General features: G+C 51.8%; 1 protein-coding gene across 3 annotated transcripts in view; it reads left to right on the top strand.

Moving 5' to 3' along the window:
* The window catches only part of LOC131398495 (cationic amino acid transporter 4-like), a 54,238-nt gene extending 38,861 nt beyond the window's left edge, over positions 1-15,377 (top strand). Inside the window, exons 2-5 of one of the 3 annotated variants that reach the window (XM_058532081.1) lie at positions 11,622-12,643; positions 13,123-13,553; positions 13,812-13,920; positions 14,022-15,377. In XM_058532081.1, the coding sequence (XP_058388064.1) occupies positions 11,662-12,643; positions 13,123-13,553; positions 13,812-13,920; positions 14,022-14,194 (1,695 nt within the window). In that variant the 5' untranslated portion in view covers positions 11,622-11,661 and the 3' untranslated portion in view covers positions 14,195-15,377. Of the gene's footprint in view, positions 1-11,621; positions 12,644-12,960; positions 13,554-13,709; positions 13,775-13,811; positions 13,921-14,021 lie in introns of those variants that run through there. The other 2 variants (XM_058532080.1, XM_058532083.1) reach the window with 2 other exon arrangements.
* The last annotated feature ends 5,663 nt before the right edge of the window (positions 15,378-21,040 follow it).

Genomic DNA, 21,040 nt, shown 5'->3' with positions numbered 1-21,040 from the left:
GGGGTCCCTGTGATACCAGCTCAACACAAGGTTGACATGAGGGAAGCCATATTGTAGAAAAGAGATCATATTGTAACTTTGAATGACCTCTGATTAACTAGCCCAGACATGCTCTGTGGATTGTATGGCCCCTCCCAGCTGCAATAAGTTGATAACTTTGTTCTTTTGAGTTCCTTAGGAATGTGATGACCCCTGGGCAGAGAGTCTATGCTGATGACCATCATCAAGGACAACTGAAAGATCAGGATAGAGGGTATTTCTCCCATCTCTGATGCATATTCAGTGAAACAAGACTATCAGGAACTAAGACAACATGTCTGCCTCCACCCAGAGACCAGATGGATGCCCCACCCTGAGACCAGATGCCTCTCCCACCCGGAGACCAGCCCCCTATATAACTGGCCTGTAGTCTTTGTTCTGTAAGATGGTTCTTTTGGACATTAGTCTGCCATCTTCCCCCTTGCTAGCAAGCTGTAATAAACAGTCCTTTCTCTCCTACCTCCTTGCCTCTTGACTACTGGCATGTCTTGCAGTGGGCAGATGACACTTCCCCCCTGCCTTGGGCAGTAACACCTGTAGTACCAAGCACCAGTTAAATGTAGATTCCAGGTGGTCTCTGGTGAGTTTCTCTGAAATCCTGCCAACTATGCCAAGAAATGATGCAAATAATCCATAACCAATCTATAAATCAAAATTGGGGTGAGTTTATTATGAGCCAACCTTGAGGACCATAGCCCAGGAGAGTCCTTTCACAAAGGAAGGGAACGCTCCAAAGAAGTGAGGTGTAGGGCGCTAGCCCCGTGGCTTAGCAGTTAATTGTGTGCACTGAGCTACTGGCAGCCTGGGTTCGGATCCCGGGCGCGCACCGACGCATCGCTTCTCCGGCCATGCTGAGGTGGCGTCCCACATACAGCCACTAGAAGGATGTGCAACTATGACATACAACTATCTACTGGGGCTATGGGGAGAAAAAGGGAAAAAAAGGAGGAAGATTGGCAATAGATGTTAGCTCAGGGCCTGTCTTCCTCAGCAAAAAAGAGGAGGATTAGCATGGATGTTAGCTCAGGGCTGATCTTCCTCACCAAAAAAAAAAAGAAGTGGGGTCTACAAAGTGGTTATACACCATCAAAGAGCATGCATCACATATAACAGGAATGTCCTTTTTACAGTAGTCATGACATTGCTTCACCGGCACAGCAATTTGGTTAACACAGCAGGTTGGTGGTTGCAAGGTGGGTGGTCACAAGGTGAGCACAGCAGGTCAGCAATTAATCCTTAGTTTAGGGAGAGATGCTTATTCTTACAGAAATGCTGGTGTGGGGGATGTTACATTCTTATCTTTAAGGGCATGGTTCTTGGCTTTGGGACATAGTAAATACTTAAAGCAGATATACAATGCATGCTCAACAAGCCACATCAGGCCATTTTGGACAAACAAGGCCAGGCTGAATTAGTTTTAACCCAAGTGGCTTCCTCATATACTCCAATATATCCTATTGCTTGTCATTTATGTATCACAAGATTGGAGTATTACAGAATGAGGAAGTAAAAACTAGTATACCCTGTTGCAAACGGGAGTCTGTTATAGATTCAGGTCCTCACTCTGCATCTCTGAAGAGCAGATATTGGGCTACTGATGGACACAGTTCATTTTTTTTCTCTGTAATGTGCACAGTAACAATCTACTTCATTTGCATGTATAGCCCAGAGACTAATTGGGACATCATTTAAAGACTCATCCTCTTCAGAAGAATTTAAATCAAGATGAGTTTCTAGCAAGGAAAGTAGGAGACTTGGGTTGTGGTCTGAGGGCAGGGAGATAAAAAAGTCTTTCTCGTGACGATTTATAGTGGCATTATATTTACATAACAAATCTCTGCCAAAAACGTTTGCTGGTGAACAGTGGGAGACTAGAAAGGCAGGATGAGTGCTAAGGGGCCTAAAAATGTTGGAGTGGGCTGAGACGTAGGCCATGAAATAGGCTGCCCAGAGACTCCAATTGCTTGAATAGAATCAGAGGTGACAGGTAGACATAAATCCTCTGAAGGGTTAGTAGAGAAAGTCACACCAGTATCAATTAAGAAATCCAGTTCCTGGGGCCAGCCTGGTGGCGCAAGCAGTTAAGTACGCGCGCTCTGCTGCGGTGGCCCAGGGTTCGCCGGTTCGGATCCCAGGCGCGCACCGAGGCACCGCTTGTTAGGCCACGCTGTGGCAGCGTCCCATATAAAGTGGAGGAGGATGGGCATGGATGTTAGCTCAGGGCCAGTCTTCCTCAGCGAAAAAGGAGGATTGGCAGATGTTAGCACAGGGCTGATCTCCTCACACAAAAAAAAAAAAAAAAAAAGAAAAAGAAATCCAGGTCCCTATCCTCTGTTTTTTTAGTGGTAGGCTCGGGTGTGACTGAGGATCGGCTGACCCCATCACTTAGGGGAAAATGCCCCTCAGGAGGAGAAAAACAAGCCTTCTGGGGGTGTTGGGGCCAAGGCGGGGTATATTTAAGCTGTCTCTTCTCTTAAAAGCAGGACGATCTCTTTTCCAATGCCCTGGTTTCTTGCAATACCTGCAATTGTCTGGAGGCAAATAAGGAGGCCTCTGAGTAGGCTGTAATTTACTTTCAGAGTTACATTTTTACTTGTCTCAAGACTCAAGTTGTAAAGTGAGAAGAATTGCTTTTAATTCTCTTTTCCTTTTGCTTTCTTGCTATTTTCAAAGAATTGTGTAGCAGTCTCCATTATTACACTTAATGGTTGCTCTGACCAACCAACCACACTATTTGGAATATGGGGTTGGGTTTTTTTTTATATCAGGAAGAAAATTTCTTACTAAAGCAAAAATTAGGAGATTCCTGTGCTCTGGGGCTTCCGGGTTTCATGCAGTGTGCCTTTGAAAAGTTTGTGTGAAATGTTCAACAAAGGCTTTTGGATGTTCCCCTCATTCTGAGGGCATAATTCAATTTTTGACCAATTAACTTTAGGAGGAAAGGCCTCTAAAATCGCTCCTATTAAACCTTGAATATCAGCCTCTAGCAGAGCCGCTTCCTGGTCATTTGCAGGAGGGTCTGGGAGAGAGTCTGGCCATATATTTCCCCTATGAGGAGGGTTTTCTCCAGGGAGCTGTGTGGCTCAACTACAGTGTAAACCTGGGCTGGAGGAAACCCCCCTTAGCAGCCAGTGGAGATGTCTGTGGGTGGGGTTATGAATAGCCACTAATCTTTCTAATTCCTCTCTAAATTTAGTGGCATCTTCTGACAATGGAGGCAGGAGAGTTTTATAATTTAATAGATCACCTGCTGTCCAGGGGACATGAATTCTCTGCAGTGGAGGTCCAGGACACATCCACAGTGGACACTGTGTAGGAATGCCTGAAGCTGGCAGAGCCTGATGACAGAGCCCTGGGAAGTAGGAGGACTTAGGAGGGACAGCAAAGCCAGCCTTCCTGCCTCTCCTGGCTGCTTCTACTGAATCACTTCCTAGCTTTCAGCATTTACACAATTGGCCTGTATGCCCCTGGCTTGGAGGTCAGGCCTGAGTGCCCCCTGTAAGTCTTCTAAAGAGAGGGAAGTGAAAATGGGCAGCTGAGTGCTGTTTGGAGAAGGTGGGGTTTTAGGATCTGAGGGAACTGGCTGAGGAGCTGGCTGAGGAGCTAAGTCTTGAGAGAGGGAGTTGAAACCAGGGGCCCAGAGACCCAACAGATCTCCTGGGGAGTCGGGGACAGGGAGTTGGAGACAGGGAGGAGAAGGGGAATTTTCATTAAATTTGGTTTTTAATCTTTGTTCTAAATCTGACTTCTGTTCTTTAATTTTATTAAGAGATTCCCTAAGGCTAGCCATTATATTTTTTTGGCTTTTCCATTTGATCTTCCCATAAATACTAATCAGGCAGCTGCTTGTGATAAGAGCTCTCTAAAATAGTTTTCAAATATAGAAGAATTGCCAATTCAAAAGATCTATCATCAGGCCGTTGATGAGGAGGATCTCCATTTGTATATTTATTCCAATAGTGGCTCAGTCCAATGAGCCATTTTAAGGAAAAGATTGGTGATAAGTTTCCAGGCTTAAAATCTTTACCATGGATGAAGGAGGCATCCCTGGGGAGCGCATAGATGATGTAGCCCCCAGGGTCCAAAATGTTCATTCCCCAAAATAGAGAGAGTAAAGAGCTTCCATTGCACAGGTAGTAAGGATGGTGTTCTGAAAATGATGTCTCCAGTCTCCCTCCAGAGCATGGGACACCTCCAGTCACAGACTCGCTAATCAAACCGGCCATGACATTCCCTTAAGCCAAAGCCTAATCCAGAACAAAGGTCCTAACTCTCTTCAATTCTTTGAAGGCTGAGAGAGATGAGGAAGCTGCAGAAGAAGAGGTTAAAGCTAGGAGAAGTTTGTTCATGAGGTTTAAGGAAAGAAGCCATCTCCATAACATAAAAGTCCAAGGTGAAGCAGCAAGTGCTGGTGTAGAAGCTGCAGCAAATTATCCAGAAGATCTAGCTAAGATCATTAATGAAGGTGGCTACTCTAAACAATGGATTTTCATCTTAGACAAAACAGCTTTATACTGGAAGTAGATGCCATCTAGGACTTTCATAGCTAGAGAGGAGAAGTCAATGCCTGGCTTCAAAGCTTCAAAGAACAGGCTGACTCTCTTGTTAGGGGTAATGCAGCTGGTAACTTTAAGTTGAAGCCAGTGCTCATTTACCATTCTGAAAATCCTAGGGCCCTTAAGAATTGTGCTAAATCTGCTCTGCCTGTGCTCCATGAATGCAACAAAGCCTAGATGACAGCACATCTGTTTGCAACACAGTTTACTGAATATTTTAAGCCCACTATTGAGACCTACTGCTCAGAAAAAAAGGTTCCTTTCAAAATATTACTGCTCATTGACAATGCACCTGGTCACCCAAGAGCTCTGATGGAGATGTACAATGAGATTAATGTTGCTTTCATGCCTGCTAGCACAACATCCATTCTGCAGGATGTGGGCAGTCATTTTGATCATGGATCTAGGAGTAATTTTGACTTTCAAGTCTTCTTATTTAAGAAATACATTTCATAAGGCTATAGCTACCATAGATAGTAATTCCTCTGATGGATCTGGGCAGGGTAAATTGAAACCTTCTGGAAAGGATTCACCATTCTAGATGCCATTAAGAACATTCATGATTTATGGGAAGAGGCCAAAATATCAACCTTAACAGGAATTTGGAAGAAGTTGACTCCAACCCTCATGGATGACTTTGAGGGGTTCAAGACTTCAGTGGAGGAAGTAACTGCAGATATGGTGGAAATAGCAAGAGAACTAGAATTAGAAGTGGATGGGGCCAGCCCAGTGGCATAGCGGTTAAGTGCACGCACTCCAGGCTGGCAGCCTGGGTTTGGATCCAGGGCGTGCACCAATGCACTGTTTGTCAGGCCATGCTGTGGCGGCGTCCCATATAAAGTGGAGGAGGATGGGCACGGATGTTAGCCCAGGGCCAGTCTTCCTCAGCAAAAAAAAGTAGAGGATTGGCATGGATGTTAGCTCAGGGCTGATCTTCCTCACAAAAAAAAAAAAAGAAAGTGGAGCCTGAAGATGTGACTGAATTGTTGTAATCTCATGATAAAATTTTAAGGGATGAGGAGTTGCTTCTTGTGGTTGAGCAAAGAAAATGGTTTCTTGAGATGGAGTCTACTCCTGGTGACAATGCTATGAAGATTGTTGATATGACAACAAACAATTTAGACTGTTACATAAACTTAGTTGATAAAGCAGTGACAAGGTTTGAGAGGACTGACCCCAATTTTGAAAGACTTCTACCGTGGGTAAAATGCTATCAAACAGCATTGCATGCTACAGAGAAAATGTTTGCGAAAGGAAGAGCCAATCAATGTGGCAAACTTCATTGTTGTCTTGTTTTAATAAATTGCCACAGCCACCCCAACCTTCAGCAACCACTACCCTGATCAGTCAGCAGCCATCAACATGGAGGCAAAACCCTCCACCAACTAAAAGATTACAACTGACTGAAGGCTCAGATGGTGGTTAGCATTTTTTTAGCAATAAAGTATTTTTAAATTAATGTATGTGTGGGAGATCAAGATTTGGCCACCCTGAAATCTATCTCTTTACCTTGGTTGTTTTCTCTAGGGACATTTGACCTCCCCCACTAACTGCCTAAAAAATTTGACATGGTGGCTCCTTCCTAGAACAGATCTATCACGATGGCTGTAAAGATAACGTAGGGTAAATGTTACAATAGGAAAGGCACCAACAAGCCCCTGTTATCAAAAGTTCTGTCTCTCTGGCCACATTCTCTGGATGACCCTGCAAAGAGTTGCCAGACAATCATTTACATTTATAAGGGAAATCTCCATTTGTAAAGGTATCTCCCTCTCTGTTTGGAGAAGAGAGGGGGATGAGCTCATTTCTAGTGACTTATCAATGTGGAAGGTGAGGCCTTGAGCTACATAATAAACCTTACTCTTGTTTACTGTGCTTTAGTGGTAATCTCCTGTAACTGACTCCCCCCACCCCCAAAATCCTCCTTTGTCATTGGCTGAAAATGATATTTAAGACGAGAATTTCTGCTATTGTGTTGAGAAACGCAGTGTTCCTGCTTTCTCCCATGTATACATGTTATTAAACTTGGTATTATTTTCTCCTGCTAACCTGTCTTGTTGATTATTTGGCCAGCCAGAAGAACCTTAAGGGAAAGGGCAGAGGGAGATTCTCTCTCTTCCCCCGACATATGTACATTCTTTTTTTAGACAAAATGCTATTGCAAACTTAAATAGACTACAGTATAGTGCAAAATAACTTTTTTATGCAATTGGAAACCAAAAAATTCATGTTACTCACTTTATTGTGACATTCATTTTATTATGGTGTCCTGGAACCAAACCCACAATATCTCCAAGGTATGCCTGTATAGTTTCAGCTCTTAGATTTAGGTCTCTGATTCATTTAGAGTTAATTTTTGTATGTGGTGTGAGCTAGGAGTCTGACTTCATTCATTTGCATGTGGATATCCAGTTGTTGGAGCACAGTGTGTTGAAAGGACTATTGTTTCCCCCATAGAATTGTTTTGACACTCGTCAAAAATCAATTGGCTATCAAGAGAATGAGAAGACAAGGCATAGAGTAGGAGAAAATATTTGTAAAAGACATAGCTGAAAACGGATTGTTATCCAAAATATACAAAGAACTCTTAAAAATCAATAAGAAAACCAACAACCTAATTAAAAATGGGCAAAAGACCTGAACAGACACCTCACCAAAGATGTACAGTTGGCAAGTACGCATATGAAAAGGTGCTCCACATCATATGTCATTAAGGAATTGCAAACTATAACAACAATATTGTACCACTACACACCTGTTAGAATGACAAAAATCCAATACACTGACAACACCAAATTTTGCTGAGGATGTGGAGCAACAGGAATGCTCCTTCATTGCTGGTGGGAATGCAATATGGCACAGCTATTTTGGAAGACAGTTTGTCAGTTTCTTACAAAGCTGAATATACTTTTACCATATGATTCAGCAACCACACGCCTTGGTATTTACCCAAATGAGTTGAAAATTTATGTCCATACAAAAACCTGCACATGGATGTTTACAGCAGCTTCATTCATAATTGCCAAAACTTGGAAGTAACCAAGATGTCCTTCAGTAGGTGAATGGATAAATAAACTATGGTCCACCCAGACAAGAACTATAACTCAGCACTAAAATGAAATGAGCTATCAAGCCATGAGAAGACATAAGACGACCTTAAATGCATATGACTAAGTGAAAAAGGCCAATCTCAAAAGGCTACATAGTGTATGATTCGATTCCAACTATATGACTTTCTGGAAAGGCCAAACTGTGGAGACAGTGAAAAGATCAGTGATTGCCAGAGGTTAGTGGGGAGGGAGGGATAAATAGGTGAAGCACAGAGGATTTTTAGGGCAGACTGTAATAATCTATACATGTCATTATACATATGTCATATAACCCATGGAATGTATAACACCAAGAGTGAGCCCTAGTGTACCTATGGACTTTAGGTGATAATGACGTGACAATGTAGGTTCATCAGTTATAACAAATGTACCGATCTGGTGGGGGATGTTGATAGTGGGGGAGGCTGTGCATGTGTAGGGGCTGGGGGTATATGGGAGCTCCACCTCCTGATCAATTTTGTTGTGAACCTAAAACTGCTCTAAAAAAAATAAAGTGTATTTTTTAAAAATCAATTGGCCATAAATTTTAAAAAATTAATTGCCCATATTTTTGGACTCTCAGTTCTATTCCAGTGATCCTTATGTCAGTAACACACTGTCTTGATTCCTGTACCTTTGTGGTCAGTTTAGACCTCAGAACGTGTAAGTTTTTCTCCAACTTTGTTTCTTTGCAAAATTGTTTTGGCTCTTCTGGGTCTGTTGCATCTGCATATGAATTTAGGATCAGCTTGATAATTTCTGGAATATAGGCAGTTGGGATTTTGATAGGAATTGCACTAAATCTGTAGACCAATTTGGGGAATATTGCCATCTTTACAATATTAAGTTTTGCAGTCCATGAACATGGAATGTCTTTCCACTTATTTAGGTCTTCTTTAATTTTTTTCAATGTTTAGTAGTTTTCAGTGTACAAGTTTTGCATTTCTTTTGTTAAATTTATTTTAAGTATGTTTATACATAAATTTATTCTTTTTCATGCTATGTAAGCAGAATTGTTTTCTTAATTTCATTTCTGGGTAGTTCATTGCTGGTGTATAGAAATACAATTGATTTTTGTATATCGATCTTATCTTCTGCACCTTTGCTGAACTTGTTTATCCATTCTAATATTTTTTGTGCAGATACTTGAGGATTTTCTACACATAAGATCATGTCATCAGTGGCTAGAGAGAGTTTTACTTTTTCCTTTCCACTCTGGATTCCCTTTATTTCATGTTCTCACCTAATTGCCATGGGCAGAGCCTCCAGTAAAATGTTGAGTACAAGTGGAGAGAGAGGACATCCTGCTGTTGTTCCTGATGAAAGGGAGAGCTTTCAGTCTCTCACCATTGAGTGTAGTAGCCCAGGGTGTTTCGTAGATGGTCTTTATCAGTTTGAGGGTGGTCCCTTCTGTTCCAGGTTTGTTGACTGTTTTTTTCTGTGTCTATTGAGACGATCTGTGGTTTTTGTCCTTTATTCTATTAGTACAGCATATTACATTGATGGATTTTCACGTTAAATCGATGTTGCATTCCTGGGGTAAATCCCACCTGGTCCTTTTTATATGTTGCTGGATTCAATTTGCTAGTATCCACTTGAGCAATTCTGGATCTATATTCATAAAAGATATTGGTCTGTAGTTTTCTTTTCTTGTGATGTGTGGGGGAAGAGGGAGAATCTCCCTCTGCCCTTTCCCTTAAGGTTCTTGTGGCTGGCCAAATAATTAACAAGACAGGTTAGCAGGAGAAAATAATACCAAGTTTAATAACATGTATACATGGGAGAAACTCAGAAATGAGCAACTCGTCCCTCTGTCTAAGCTGCTTGCTTAAGTATTGCAGCTAAAGGCGAGGAGCGTGTTGGGGGTGGGTAGTGGCCTGGGACTTCAGAGGGCAGGAAGACAGTTCTTTTCAGGGTCATCTATAGATAAGGTGGTCAGGGAGAGACAGAGTTTTTGATAAAAGAGGCTTGGTGCCTTTCCTATCGTAACCTCTATCCTACATTATCTTTACAGCCATCATCTGCTCAATTATGTTCAGGCCCCACGGGAGCGAGGTAAGGGAGATGTCACCCCTGCAGGAAGTGGGAGCCCATCTGAGAAGTTCCTCAAGACAATGTCAGCCAAATATCAGAAGGGAGCAAGGGGGCTGGCTAAGGCAGAGTGTTCTAAGTGGCACCATCTTGTCTGGGAATCCACCATCCTGTCACCAGCCCACTGAGCCAGACAGCCTGCAGGTGCCCCTAAAGTCCTATTCCACAAACCACATACAAACCTGAAAACATGGAGAAAGTTCTGGGGGAAGAGGACATCTGTTTTGGTTTTGCTTTGCTTGGATGGATTGTCGTCATTTTGCTGTAAACAAGTTAACACCTGTCACACCAACATTTCCACCTTCAAAGAAGTGGGAGGAGCAGAAGGACAAAGACCCCTCAGCCCCAGGAATAAATAAGCCTGGGGCGGTGGGGCTTGTGATGGTCACGTGATGAGACACATGATGTGCTCCTGTGATGCAGGGACTGGCATGGAGTAGATGCTCAGTCCATGATACCTCTCATGGATATCCACAAGAAGGGAGCTGCCCTTAGGGTCCCCTGGGGTCCTGCAGGCTTGATAGGTGCTCCTGGGCGAGGAGGGGCTGCCATTGGTATCTGACGGGCCCTAGGGGTGCCCCAACCTGGAGGGCTGGTTGTCGTCCCCAGGAGTCTACTTGCCTCCTTTCAGGACACTGTCTGTAGCTGGAAGCTCAGAACAGCCAGTGTGAGTTCTGTCCATTCACAGAACACTCCCCAAAGTCAGGCACTCCCTCGTCAATGGAGGAGGGTGGCTTCCTGCCATCCCATTGTGCCGGGAGGTCAGGGACTGCCCAGGGCCTCTCAGCCAGATTCATACCCTCATCTTACCAGAGTCTTGCCTGATGCCCGCAGCCCCCACACCTCCCAGTGTTGAGGGGCCTGGAGGGTGCCCAGCAGGAGGAATATGTGTGTTGGGATGAGGGATCAAGGAGGGTGTCTGCAGCAGTGGAAAACGGGTGGGTTCCGGATAACCACCCCCAGACCTGGACCTTAACCTCCACCAGCCTCCCGAGGCCACCCCGTGACCTGGGCTATTCACTTACCCGGTCACCTGGGCTTCCTCATCTCTGAACCGGGCACAGTAATAGGGTTTCCCTAGAACCTTGTGAGCTCTGGTCTTGACCATGTGAGGTGTGGGTAGGGGGGCCTGAGTGCCTGTGTGACCATGACATAGAGTCCAGTGCTAGATCTGGCACCCAGAGGTAGGAGTGCGCCCTCTGCACAGAGGGGCAGTGGCAGTGACAGCAGGTGATAGCAGGTGAGTCACAGCAAGTCCTATGGGGACGGACTCAGGCGAGAGAGGAGGCAAAGACTCTGATATCAGGGGACAGTGGCAACACAGAACTGGCTCTGGCGGCATGTCCAGGCATGGGGGCAGGGCACACGGTACAGGGCATGCCCCGCTCCAGGTGGGGTGAGCTGCTATACCAGACTGGCGAGGCGGGAGATGGGGCAATGATTGCCAGTGTCTGAGGCCAGGTGGCTGTCTTGGCTAAGCCCAGGGCCACAGAGTCGCTCCTATTTCAGGTCCTGGAGGCCTGGCCCTGCTCCTACGAAGTCTCGGGTTTCCCACTTGCTTTAGGGTCCCAGACCACTGGAGTGGTTCCTAGCTGGGCTCCCTGAGGCTGCCCCCTCCCCACCAGCAGGGCCCCTCCCAAACGTGCCCAGGAGGCAGGCCAAAGGGATCTACTTGCTTCCCTGTGACCTCCTGCCACCCTGCTGGCAGGCCCTGACCCTGCCTCATCCCAGCCCTCCAGCTAGCCAGTGGTTCCAGGTTTGGGTCCCCAGGGCAGGGTCAGAGCAAGGACTGAAGGCTGGTCAGGACCTTGCTGGGCAGCCCGTCACTCCCCTCTGGCTTTCCTAGGTGCCGACAGCCGGCTTGCTGCTCCTCTCAGCTGCCCACCATGGCCCAGGGGCTGCCCAGCACCGCCAGCCTGGTGCGCTTCTGCCAGAAGCTGAACCGGATGAAGACACTGGAGGAGTCCACCAGGGAGACGTCACTGCAGCGCCACCTGACCACGCTGGACCTGACCCTGCTGGGTGTGGGTGCCACAGTGGGCTTGGGCCTCTACGTGCTCACGGGCACTGTGGTCAAGGAGATGGCCGGCCCTGCAGTACTCGTGTCCTTCGCTGTGGCTGGCGTGGCCTCCCTGCTGACAGCCCTGTGCTATGCGGAGTTGGCGGCATGTGTGCCCCGCAGGGGCTCTTCCTACCTGTTCACCTACATGTTCATGGGTGAGCTGTGGGCCTTCCTCATTGGCTGGATATTGATCCTCCAGTGTCTCACTGGTGGCGCCGCCATAGCCCGCGTCTGGAGCAGCTATCTGGACGCCATCTGCAGCCACCACATCCGCAGCTTCACTGTGGCCCATGTGGGCATCTGGCAGGTGCCCCTCCTGGCCCAGTACCCAGACTTCTTGGCTGCTGGCATCATACTTTTGGTCTCTGCATTTGTCTCCTGTGGAGTCCGCATCTCTTCCTGGCTCAACCACATCTTCCTTGCCATCAGCCTGGTCGTCATCCTCTTCATCATCATCCTGGGGTGTGTCCTGGCCCGCCCGCACAACTGGAGCGCTGAGGAGGGCGGCTTTGCTCCCTTCGGCTTCTCCGGCATCATGGCTGGTGCTGCCACCTGCTTCTATGCCTTCATGGGCTTTGGCGCCATTGCTGTCTCTAGCGAGGAGGCCCGGAACCCAAAGCGAGCTGTCCCTAGGGCCATCGCCATCTCAGTTGCCCTGGTGGTTGGCACCAACATCCTTGTCTCCACTGTGCTCACCCTCATGGTGCCCTGGCACAGCCTGGACCCTGACTGGGCGCTCACTGACGTCTTCTACCAGCGAGGCTATAGCTGGGCAGGCTTCATCGTAGTGGCTGGCTCCATCTGCGGTAAGGGGCCCTTCTCGGCAAGGTGGGAGGGACCAGGGGAGTGAGGCCCTGCCCTAAGTCTCCAAGAGAACCAGGTCCTTTCCTGGCAGAGGGACTTAGCCCTCATCATATTCTCCAGCAGTTCTATCACCTAAACTGGGGTGTCCCATTCCTGTGTGGTGAGGGGGAACAATCCAGCACCCCACACACACTCAGGCTCACTCTGGGAGACCAAAATCATGCTATGTTCCCAAGGGGCCACCCAAGCCCTAGGCCCCAGCAGCAGCCCCTGGTGGGCCTGTCCACCATGCTGACCCGTCTCCCATCCTCTGCCACAGCCATGACCACCGTGCTGTTCAGGTACATCTTTTTCCTGCTACATATCATCAGTGCCATGGCCACCGACGGGCTCTTCTTCCAGGTGTTTGCCCACGTGCACCCTCGGACACAGGTGCCCATGGTGGGCATTCTGGTGTTCATGGTCATCATGGCTTTCCTAGCGCTGCTGCTGGACCTCAAGACGCTGGTCCAGTTCCGCTGCATCGGCGCACTGCTGGTCTACACCTTCCTGGTCACCAGCATCATTGTGCTACGCTTCCTAAAGGCCCCTCCATCCAGTTCCTTGGACCCAGCCAGCCCTGTGGGCACAGAGCAGGCCTCAGCCCCTGAGCCTGGGCAGCTGCGACCAGCCCTGAGGCCCTACCTCGGCTTCCTGGGTGGGTGCCGGCCTGGAGCTGCCGTGGCTTGGGCACTTGGTGTCCTACTGGCCTCGGCCATCACTCTGGACTGCGTGTTGGTCTTCGGGGACTCGGCCCTGCACCTCCCGCTCTGGGGCTACACCCTGCTGCTCCTGCTCAGCTCCGTCATGTTTCTGCTCAGTCTCCTCGTCCTGGGGGCCCACCAGCAACAGCGCCGGCAGGACGCCTTCCAGGTACTTCCTCCAGCCAATCCCCTTCACTCTCAGCCCAGCCAGCTCCCCTCGCCCCTCCCTCCTCTGCCGTGGCAGGGTGCACCAGGGCTCACAGGGCGGGGGAGGCCAGTACCCCATCCCCCTCTTTCTGCATGGCGAGTGGGCCCTTGTCTGCAGAATCTCCAGAAGTGGAGAAGGCTCTGAGGACTCCTGAGAAATGAGGCTCTGGGCCAGCAGACCTTCCCACAGCCCAGCCCAGCCCTGCCCTTGCCCCCCCAGATTCCCATGGTGCCCCTGACTCCAGCCCTGAGCATCCTCCTCAACATCTTCCTCATGCTGCACCTGAGCTCCCTGGCCTGGCTGTGCTTCTCCATCTGGCTGCTGATCGGTGAGTGGGGGCCAGCCCGTGACCCCAGGTGGGCTGCAGGAGGAGGGCAAGCAGGGAAGCAGGGCTGGGACCTGTTCTTCACGCTTGTGTCACTCTTGCAGGACTCGCGGTGTATTTTGGCTACGGCATCCGGCACAGCAAGGAGAACCAGCGGGAGCGGCCGGGGCTGACTGCCCCACGCGGCAGCCTGGAGGAGACGGTGCAGGCCCTGCAGCCCCTCAGCCAGACACCTGCCCAGGAGCCCAGACACACAGGGCAGCCTGACAATCCATGAGGACCACTAGGGAGCTGCTTGCCCTCCCCCACCTTCTCGGGAGACCAGAGGGGCTGGAAGTCCCCTCTGCCTGGTGCAGCTCGGGTTTGCAGGCCTGCACATGACTGGGGGTTCTCAGGACTGCAGGACCTTAGCCCAGGTGTCAAGTCTTTGGGAGTGGGCTGTGGACAGCGCTGGTGTGGTGGACTCTTAACCCAGCGCCTTCCCGTTTATGACCAACTCCAGCTACCTGGGCAGGTGGAGTAGGGCGGGCAGGGAAGAGGCCCCCAGCCCCGGGGATCCACAATAACAACATGTGGCCTGCTGCCATGTCCACTGTGGCATCTTTGTGGCAGAGTCCTCACTTGCTCCCAGGATCTAGACAGTTGTCCCTAATCAACAGCAAAGTTGCCGGGTTCTCTAAGAGGGAGGTACCAGGACTGGGACAGCCCTGAGTTAGGGACATGGCCAGGCCTGGGTCTTGGGGTCTTGCCCGCAGGCCAGTGCCCTCTGCCCAGCTCAGAGGGGAGCTACACACACCAGGAACAGAGGGGTCCCTGACAGGGTGGAGTCAGGCTCACTCCCAGGCTCCACACATGTGCCCTCGGGGGTTGATCCAGAGAGCAGAGCCTGGACCCCAAGGCGGCCGCCTAGAAAGGGCTGTGGAGTTCTGGGGTTCCCTCGGTTTCCCAGGGCTCCCAGAGAGCAGGGCATGTGCCTGAGGCCTGCCCCGGGATGTGGAGGCCCACCTGCCCGGGTACACGCACTCCAGGGGCACATGCTTGCTGGCAGCCAGAGGGAGCCATGTTGGCCTGACTCACCACACCCAGCCAAGCTGCTCCGGTGCCCAGAGTGAGGGTTGTGGGGATCAGCCCCAACTTCCCTGCCTGAGACAGACCTGGGCTGAGTATCTCTGGCTGTGGCTGTCACCCCTCCCACCCCTCACCCTTGCCTGCCCCAGTCTGCCCCCTACCTCCAGTGACAGGGATATCAAAGGATCCCATAGAGCTTGAGCAGGCTCCGGGCCTCCACTCCTGAGCCCTCCCACCAGTGAGCAGCTGTCCTGGGGGCAGGAGGGAGTCTAGTGGCCTGCTCTGCCCACTCCTGGGCTGGGCTGCCCCTCACAGGCCTCATCTTCCTCATCCATTGACTCCATCACCCCCAGCCCGAGTCCTGGGTCTCAGCCCTGTGTCACTGCTGAGGACACAGGGGACAAGCAAGCTGGGACCTGCCTCTCAGAAGCTCCTTGCCTGCTGAGGGGATGGGGACAGAGGGTCCCTAAACACACTGGCAGTGGGTTGGGGAGGCGGTGGCAGATCTGGGTCTGTGAGGGTCCAGAGAGGGGCACTCACTCTCCCCTAGGAACCAGGGAAGGCTTCCTGCTCAGAGACTCTCTGGCTGGTTTTCCAGGGGTCAGGAAGGAGTTCTAGGCAGAGACGTAGGGCCGGTGAGAGCACAGGGTGCGGGGAGCAGAGTGTAGGCGGGGTCCAGCCCCACATGGTTGCAAAGGGCTGGGGAGGTCAGCGATGCCAGGCCAGGCCAGGCCCAGCAAGCAGTGTCAGGGGCATCACCTCCAGGCCTGGGGGCTGTGTGCACGTATGCGTGCGAGTGACAAGGTGACAGGTGACAGAAGGATGGGGGCCTGCTTAGGACACTCAAAGACATGACAATACATGCACACAAGATCCTTGAGTGCATCGTGGATCGCAAAAAAAAAAGATTTAGGGGCCCCGTGGCTTAGCGGTTAAGTGCGCGTGCTCCGCTGCTGGTGGCCCGGGTTCGGATCCCAGGCACGCACCGACGCACCGCTTCACCGGCCATGCTGAGGCTGCGTCCCACATACAGCAACTAGAAGGATGTGCAGCTATGACATACAACTATCTACTGGGGCTTCGAGGGGAAAAAATAAATAAAATCTTTAAAAAAAAAAAGATTTAGGACTATTATTGGCACAGCTGGGGAAATTTACATATTAGAGTTATCTGCCAATGTTAGATTTCCTGAGTGTGACAGGAGGCCAGCGGTCACCTGGGGAAGGTCCTCATTCTCAGGACAGCATTGAGAGAGTGAGTGTCCAGATATATGCCACTTATTTTCCAACAGTTTCCTGTGAAATCTATCTACATATATCTGGCTCACTCTAGAGAGGGAGGGAGAGAGCAAATGGGGCAAAAGGGTTAAAAAAAAAAAACCCTGGTGAACCCAGATGAAGGCTATATGGGTTTTCACAGTACTAATCTTTGAAGTTTATTCTATAGATGCTTGTAATTTTTTAGATAAAACCTTAAGGGAAAAGTAAAGAAAGCCCGCTGTGTGGTGGAGGGAGACGCTGGAGGCAGGGTGGAGTGGAGGAGGGGCTGGGGGTGAGGGGTCCCAGCTACAGCAGGGGTGTGGGGGACACACAGGGTGGAGGCCACAGGGCTCACTGCGGAGGCTGGACGGAGCCTGTACTGGGGGACCTGGAGTTCAGAGCCCCCCCTCCTGCCCTGGGGACCCCTCACACACACAGCAGAGGGTCCAGAGTGATGGGCCAGGCTGGGGTCTGTCCCGGCCGCCACAGGAGGACAGGTGGAGGGGGACCTGGCTGAGGAGCAGCAGGCGGGCAGTGGGGCCACACCTGGAGTCGTAGCTCCTCTCCTGCAGCTGGAAGGAGTCGTGGGGCCACCGTCAGAGCCCCCCGGCGTCCAGGTCACAATCCCAGCAGATGTGGATGCCCACGGCCCCACCCCGCACACAGCGCGTCACTGCTCCACCAGCATGCAGGCAGGGACCCTCTCCCCAGCCCTCCCAGAACCCTCCCCCCAGGGGCCCACCAGCAACACCAGGTCCTCACAGACCCCTCCAGCCCCAGCCCCTAGGTCGCCGATGAGGAACACAGGGCAGTGGGACTGAAGCCTGGGTCACAGTGGCAGCACTTAAACTAGGTGGCGTCCCAGGTCTCTAGGGCATTGGACCTGAGAGGGGGTGGGGCCGGGGGTCGGTCCAGACGGGACAAGGAGGATCCGGGGCAGCCAGGACCCCCCATGCTGACCTGGAGAAGTTGAACTTGCTGAAGGTGACAGTTTTTTGATGAACAGTGTGAGGTTCTCAGCCTGGACCAGCAGGGGCTTCCTGCAGGTGGGGGAGGTCAGGGGCAGGCTCTGCTGGTCCTGGGACCTGCCCTGGGTGTCGGGGACACTTACACGGGCACAGTGTCGCTCTCCACGGGGCACCAGCCCCGGATCTCACAGGTCCTGTGGGTCCCACTGAACTCCACACACTGGCCCATTTTTATGCCTTGAAAATAAGACAAATTCCAGGCTCTCAAGACTCCACAGGGCCTGGGGAGGGAGTGGGCAGGGGGCTGTTGGCAGAAAGAAGACACACACAGGCACCACCGGGCCTGCATGAGGGAGCCACCCAGGGTCCCAGCACGGCCCCCTGAACCCCCTCCCAGTGGAGGCACTGGAAGACAGGCCCACAGTTACCGTGGCTGTGCGTCCCCGTCTCCCTTCAGGACAGTCCTCGTCAGCCCAGCGGTTCACAGTGGGATGGAGGGTGCTGAGGCGGTGAGAGAGCAGAGTTGTCCAGGCCCAGGAGGTGTCTCCCCTTCGTGACCCAGCCCTGCTGTCCCCAAGGACGTGCCCTTCCCCCTCTTAGCCCCCAGGGTTCCCTGAGTTTGGGGACACATGGGAAAGCTGGGGGGTGCAAATAAAAGGAGGTGGTCAGAGGGGAGAGGGCGAGCAGCCCTGGCCAGATCGGGGTGCAGTGCTGTATCCCAAGAAAGAGCGAGACTCCTTCCCTCCTGAGAGTTCTGTCCCTGGCGGGGGCAGAAATGACTCCTCAAGGCCTGGCCTCCTGCAATTCCGATGACAGAATAGGGAAGGTGGCGGGACTCTGGGAGGGTAAGTTCATGCCAGGGTGGAGGTGCTAGGCGTGGCAGACTAAGGGAGGGACCCTAGTCAGAGGGGCCTATAGGGAAGTGGGACCCCACACACTGGACAAGGGACCACAGGCCAGTCCCTTCCCAGCTTGTTCTGCTGTGAAATAGGGACATTAGTGCCTGCACACAGTCACAGAGTTCTGGGCATCAGCCAGGAGGGGATGGTGGTTAGCATTCTGGGAGTCCCAGACCCAGAGAGGAAGCACCCTCAAGCGTCAGGCACTCGCACAGACATGGTTCTGCCAGGCGGAGGGTGGACACCCCGGGCTCAGGGGCAGCAGGAGGAACGCAGCACCAGTGTGGCAGGAAGGGCCGGAGACTCTGAGAAGCCAAAGGAAATGGTGGGACTTTGTGGGGGTGGGACTGCGATAAGTGGGCAGAGGACAGAGTGGGGCCACCTGCTCTGCCTCGCTGTCCCTACCTATGTTCTGACTCCGCCTCTCCTCTCCACCCTGGCTGGGCCACCATCTCCTCCGAACAGACCCCACGGTGACCACCACGGGGCTCCACCTCTGCCCTCATCCACCTCCCTCCAGCAGCCCGAGTGGCCCATCCCAGTGACAGACGATCGAGCGCCCCTCCCCTGAGCCCATCTGTGGCTCCTGATGCTGCTGGCTCCAGTTCAGCTCCTTAGAGGGGCTCCCAGGCCCCTGTGGTCTGGGGCTACCCCCTTCCTGCCCCAGTCCAAATCTAGGCTCCACCCCACTCAGCAGCAGGGAACCCTGGAGGTGCCTCCTCTCACACAGTTGGGGCCTTTGCCCATGCAGCCCCTCTGCCTGGACATCCTCTAGATCCCACTCAGCCTCCCATCCTGCAGGAAACCCTTCCTGAGGCCCCGGGTTGGCTGACGTGCCTCCCTGGGTCTCCCAGCTGCAGCTTCTGCCCCATCGCAGGCCCTGCCCCCCTGGCCGGGCTGTGTGTGCAGGAGCTCCGGGAGGTGGGGAGGGTGTAGTTCTGCAAGTCTGGTCTGGGGGAGGCTCAGCAGGTGTTTGCTGGAGGCTGTGACACTACAAGGAGCACAGAGCATGTGCTGGGAGAGACCAAATGACCAGACCCTGAGAGGAGCTGGCAGGAACTCTGCTATTCTCAGGAAGCCGGGGTGTCTGGTCTGATGAATTACCCAGCCCTGGCAGCTTTGAGGGAAGGGCCAGAAGCCTGGACACGGGCAAAGAGGAACCACGTGGATTCCAGAAAACAGAGAACCGTGGCCCCAGCACAGTTTCAGGACAGTCTACAAACAGCACATCAACTAGATATCTCTGAGCATCTAGAAAGGGAGGACATCGCGTGTGTTTCTGAATGTCAGCACATGCTTTGTGCACCTGCCTCACCTCGTTTGTGGATGGGGCCAACCAGGGACATGTGGCTCCCAGCAACGGTGGTGGGACCAACGACTAGGACTCAGGGGAAAGGGGGCCACACAGTGACCCTCCAGCCCAGCCAGTGATTCCATGTTGGACTCAATTAAAGAGAGACGTTGGGGCCGGCCCCGTGGCTTAGCGGTTAGGTGCGCGCCCTCTGCTGCTGGCGGCCCGGGTTCGCGTCCCTGGCGCGCACCTACGCACCGCTTCTCCGGCCATGCTGAGGCCAGATCCCACATACAGCAACTAGAAGGATGTGCAACTATGACATACAACTATCTACTGGGGCTTTGGGGAAAAAGAAATAAATAAATAAAATTATAAAAAAAAAAGAGAGACCTCACCATGGAGGGAGGCTTCCAGGGCTATGTCCTGGGTCCCAACTGTTCAGACAAAATCCACAACTGCGGACCTGTACGCCTGAAAATGGTTAAGATGGTAAATTTTATGTTACATATATTTTGTGGCAATAAAAAAGTTGGAAAAATCCACAGCTGGGGAAGACAGCGAGTGTGCTCTGGGACAGACGCTGAATCCCTGGAACATCCCCCGGCGAGAGGAAAAGGTGAGCTTTCAGGGGAGAGTCTGCATTTCTGCATGAACGGGCAAGAAGAGGGTGGGGCACTCTGGCTTGACCCCAATTGTAGTAAAAATACCCAGAGATCATAAGTGACTCTGCACTCAGCATAAGAAGGAGTGTGCTGTGTTTGCCCACAAAAACAGAAGCTGCCCCGGGACACATTAACAGAGGCTGGGCATAGAGAAGGGGAGGTGATCTTCCAGCTCGGCTCTTGCTATTAGAGCCCACCTAAGCATTGCACATAGTTTTGTGTGTTACACAGCCAGGCCTTCTCCCCCTGGACCTGCTGGTGTTGCTGGGGGAGGGGCCTCATCGCAGGGTGGGGTGGGTGGGGGTGGAGTTAGACCCTCAGTGGTGCACCCAAGGCTGGACGCCACTCCCTTCCTGACCCACCCCACCCCTCAACCCCTCTTCTGCCGGGCAGCACCCCCTGCAGATGGGGGCCTCCCAATGCCTGACTGCAGGGGGAGAGTCCTTCGACACAGAGATACCGGGGCTGGCAGGGTGAGAGGAGGGAGGGCTGGGGGAGTTTGGCGGGGCTGGATCCAAATGCCGCCTCTGCCACAGAAGATCAGGGTGACCCTGGGCAAGCAGCTCAACCTCGCTGAGCCTCAGTTTCCAATCTGTGAAATGAACCCAACAACACCACTTAGCCCTCAGGGTTGTGATGAGCATTAGATGCTCAGCCGAGAGTCTGGCCCATGTCAGTGCTCCGTGCATGGCCTCTGGGCTGTCGTTGCCAGTCTGCAGAGATGCGGCTGTGAGGGCTTCTGTGGGAGTTATATTGCTGCCAGGCACGAGTCATCAACGGGGTGGCTGTGGCCCCATCACAGCATCCTCCAGAGCACCACAAAGGAGGTGGTGTAACCCCTTGACAAAGAAACTCGTGGACACATGGGGTGGGGGTGGGGTATCCAGCAGATGGGTTGCAGAGTCACCATGCAACCCCAGGACAGTCCGCCTGCAAAGCCCCTTCCACTGCCTCAGGCCTGGAGGTTTGGGGG

Source organism: Diceros bicornis, chromosome 35 (genome assembly GCF_020826845.1).
Source record: "Diceros bicornis minor isolate mBicDic1 chromosome 35, mDicBic1.mat.cur, whole genome shotgun sequence".
NCBI lineage: Eukaryota > Metazoa > Chordata > Mammalia > Perissodactyla > Rhinocerotidae > Diceros > Diceros bicornis.
The sequence above is the reverse complement of the archived record's forward strand: the minus strand, read 5'-3'. Positions and strand labels throughout refer to the sequence as shown.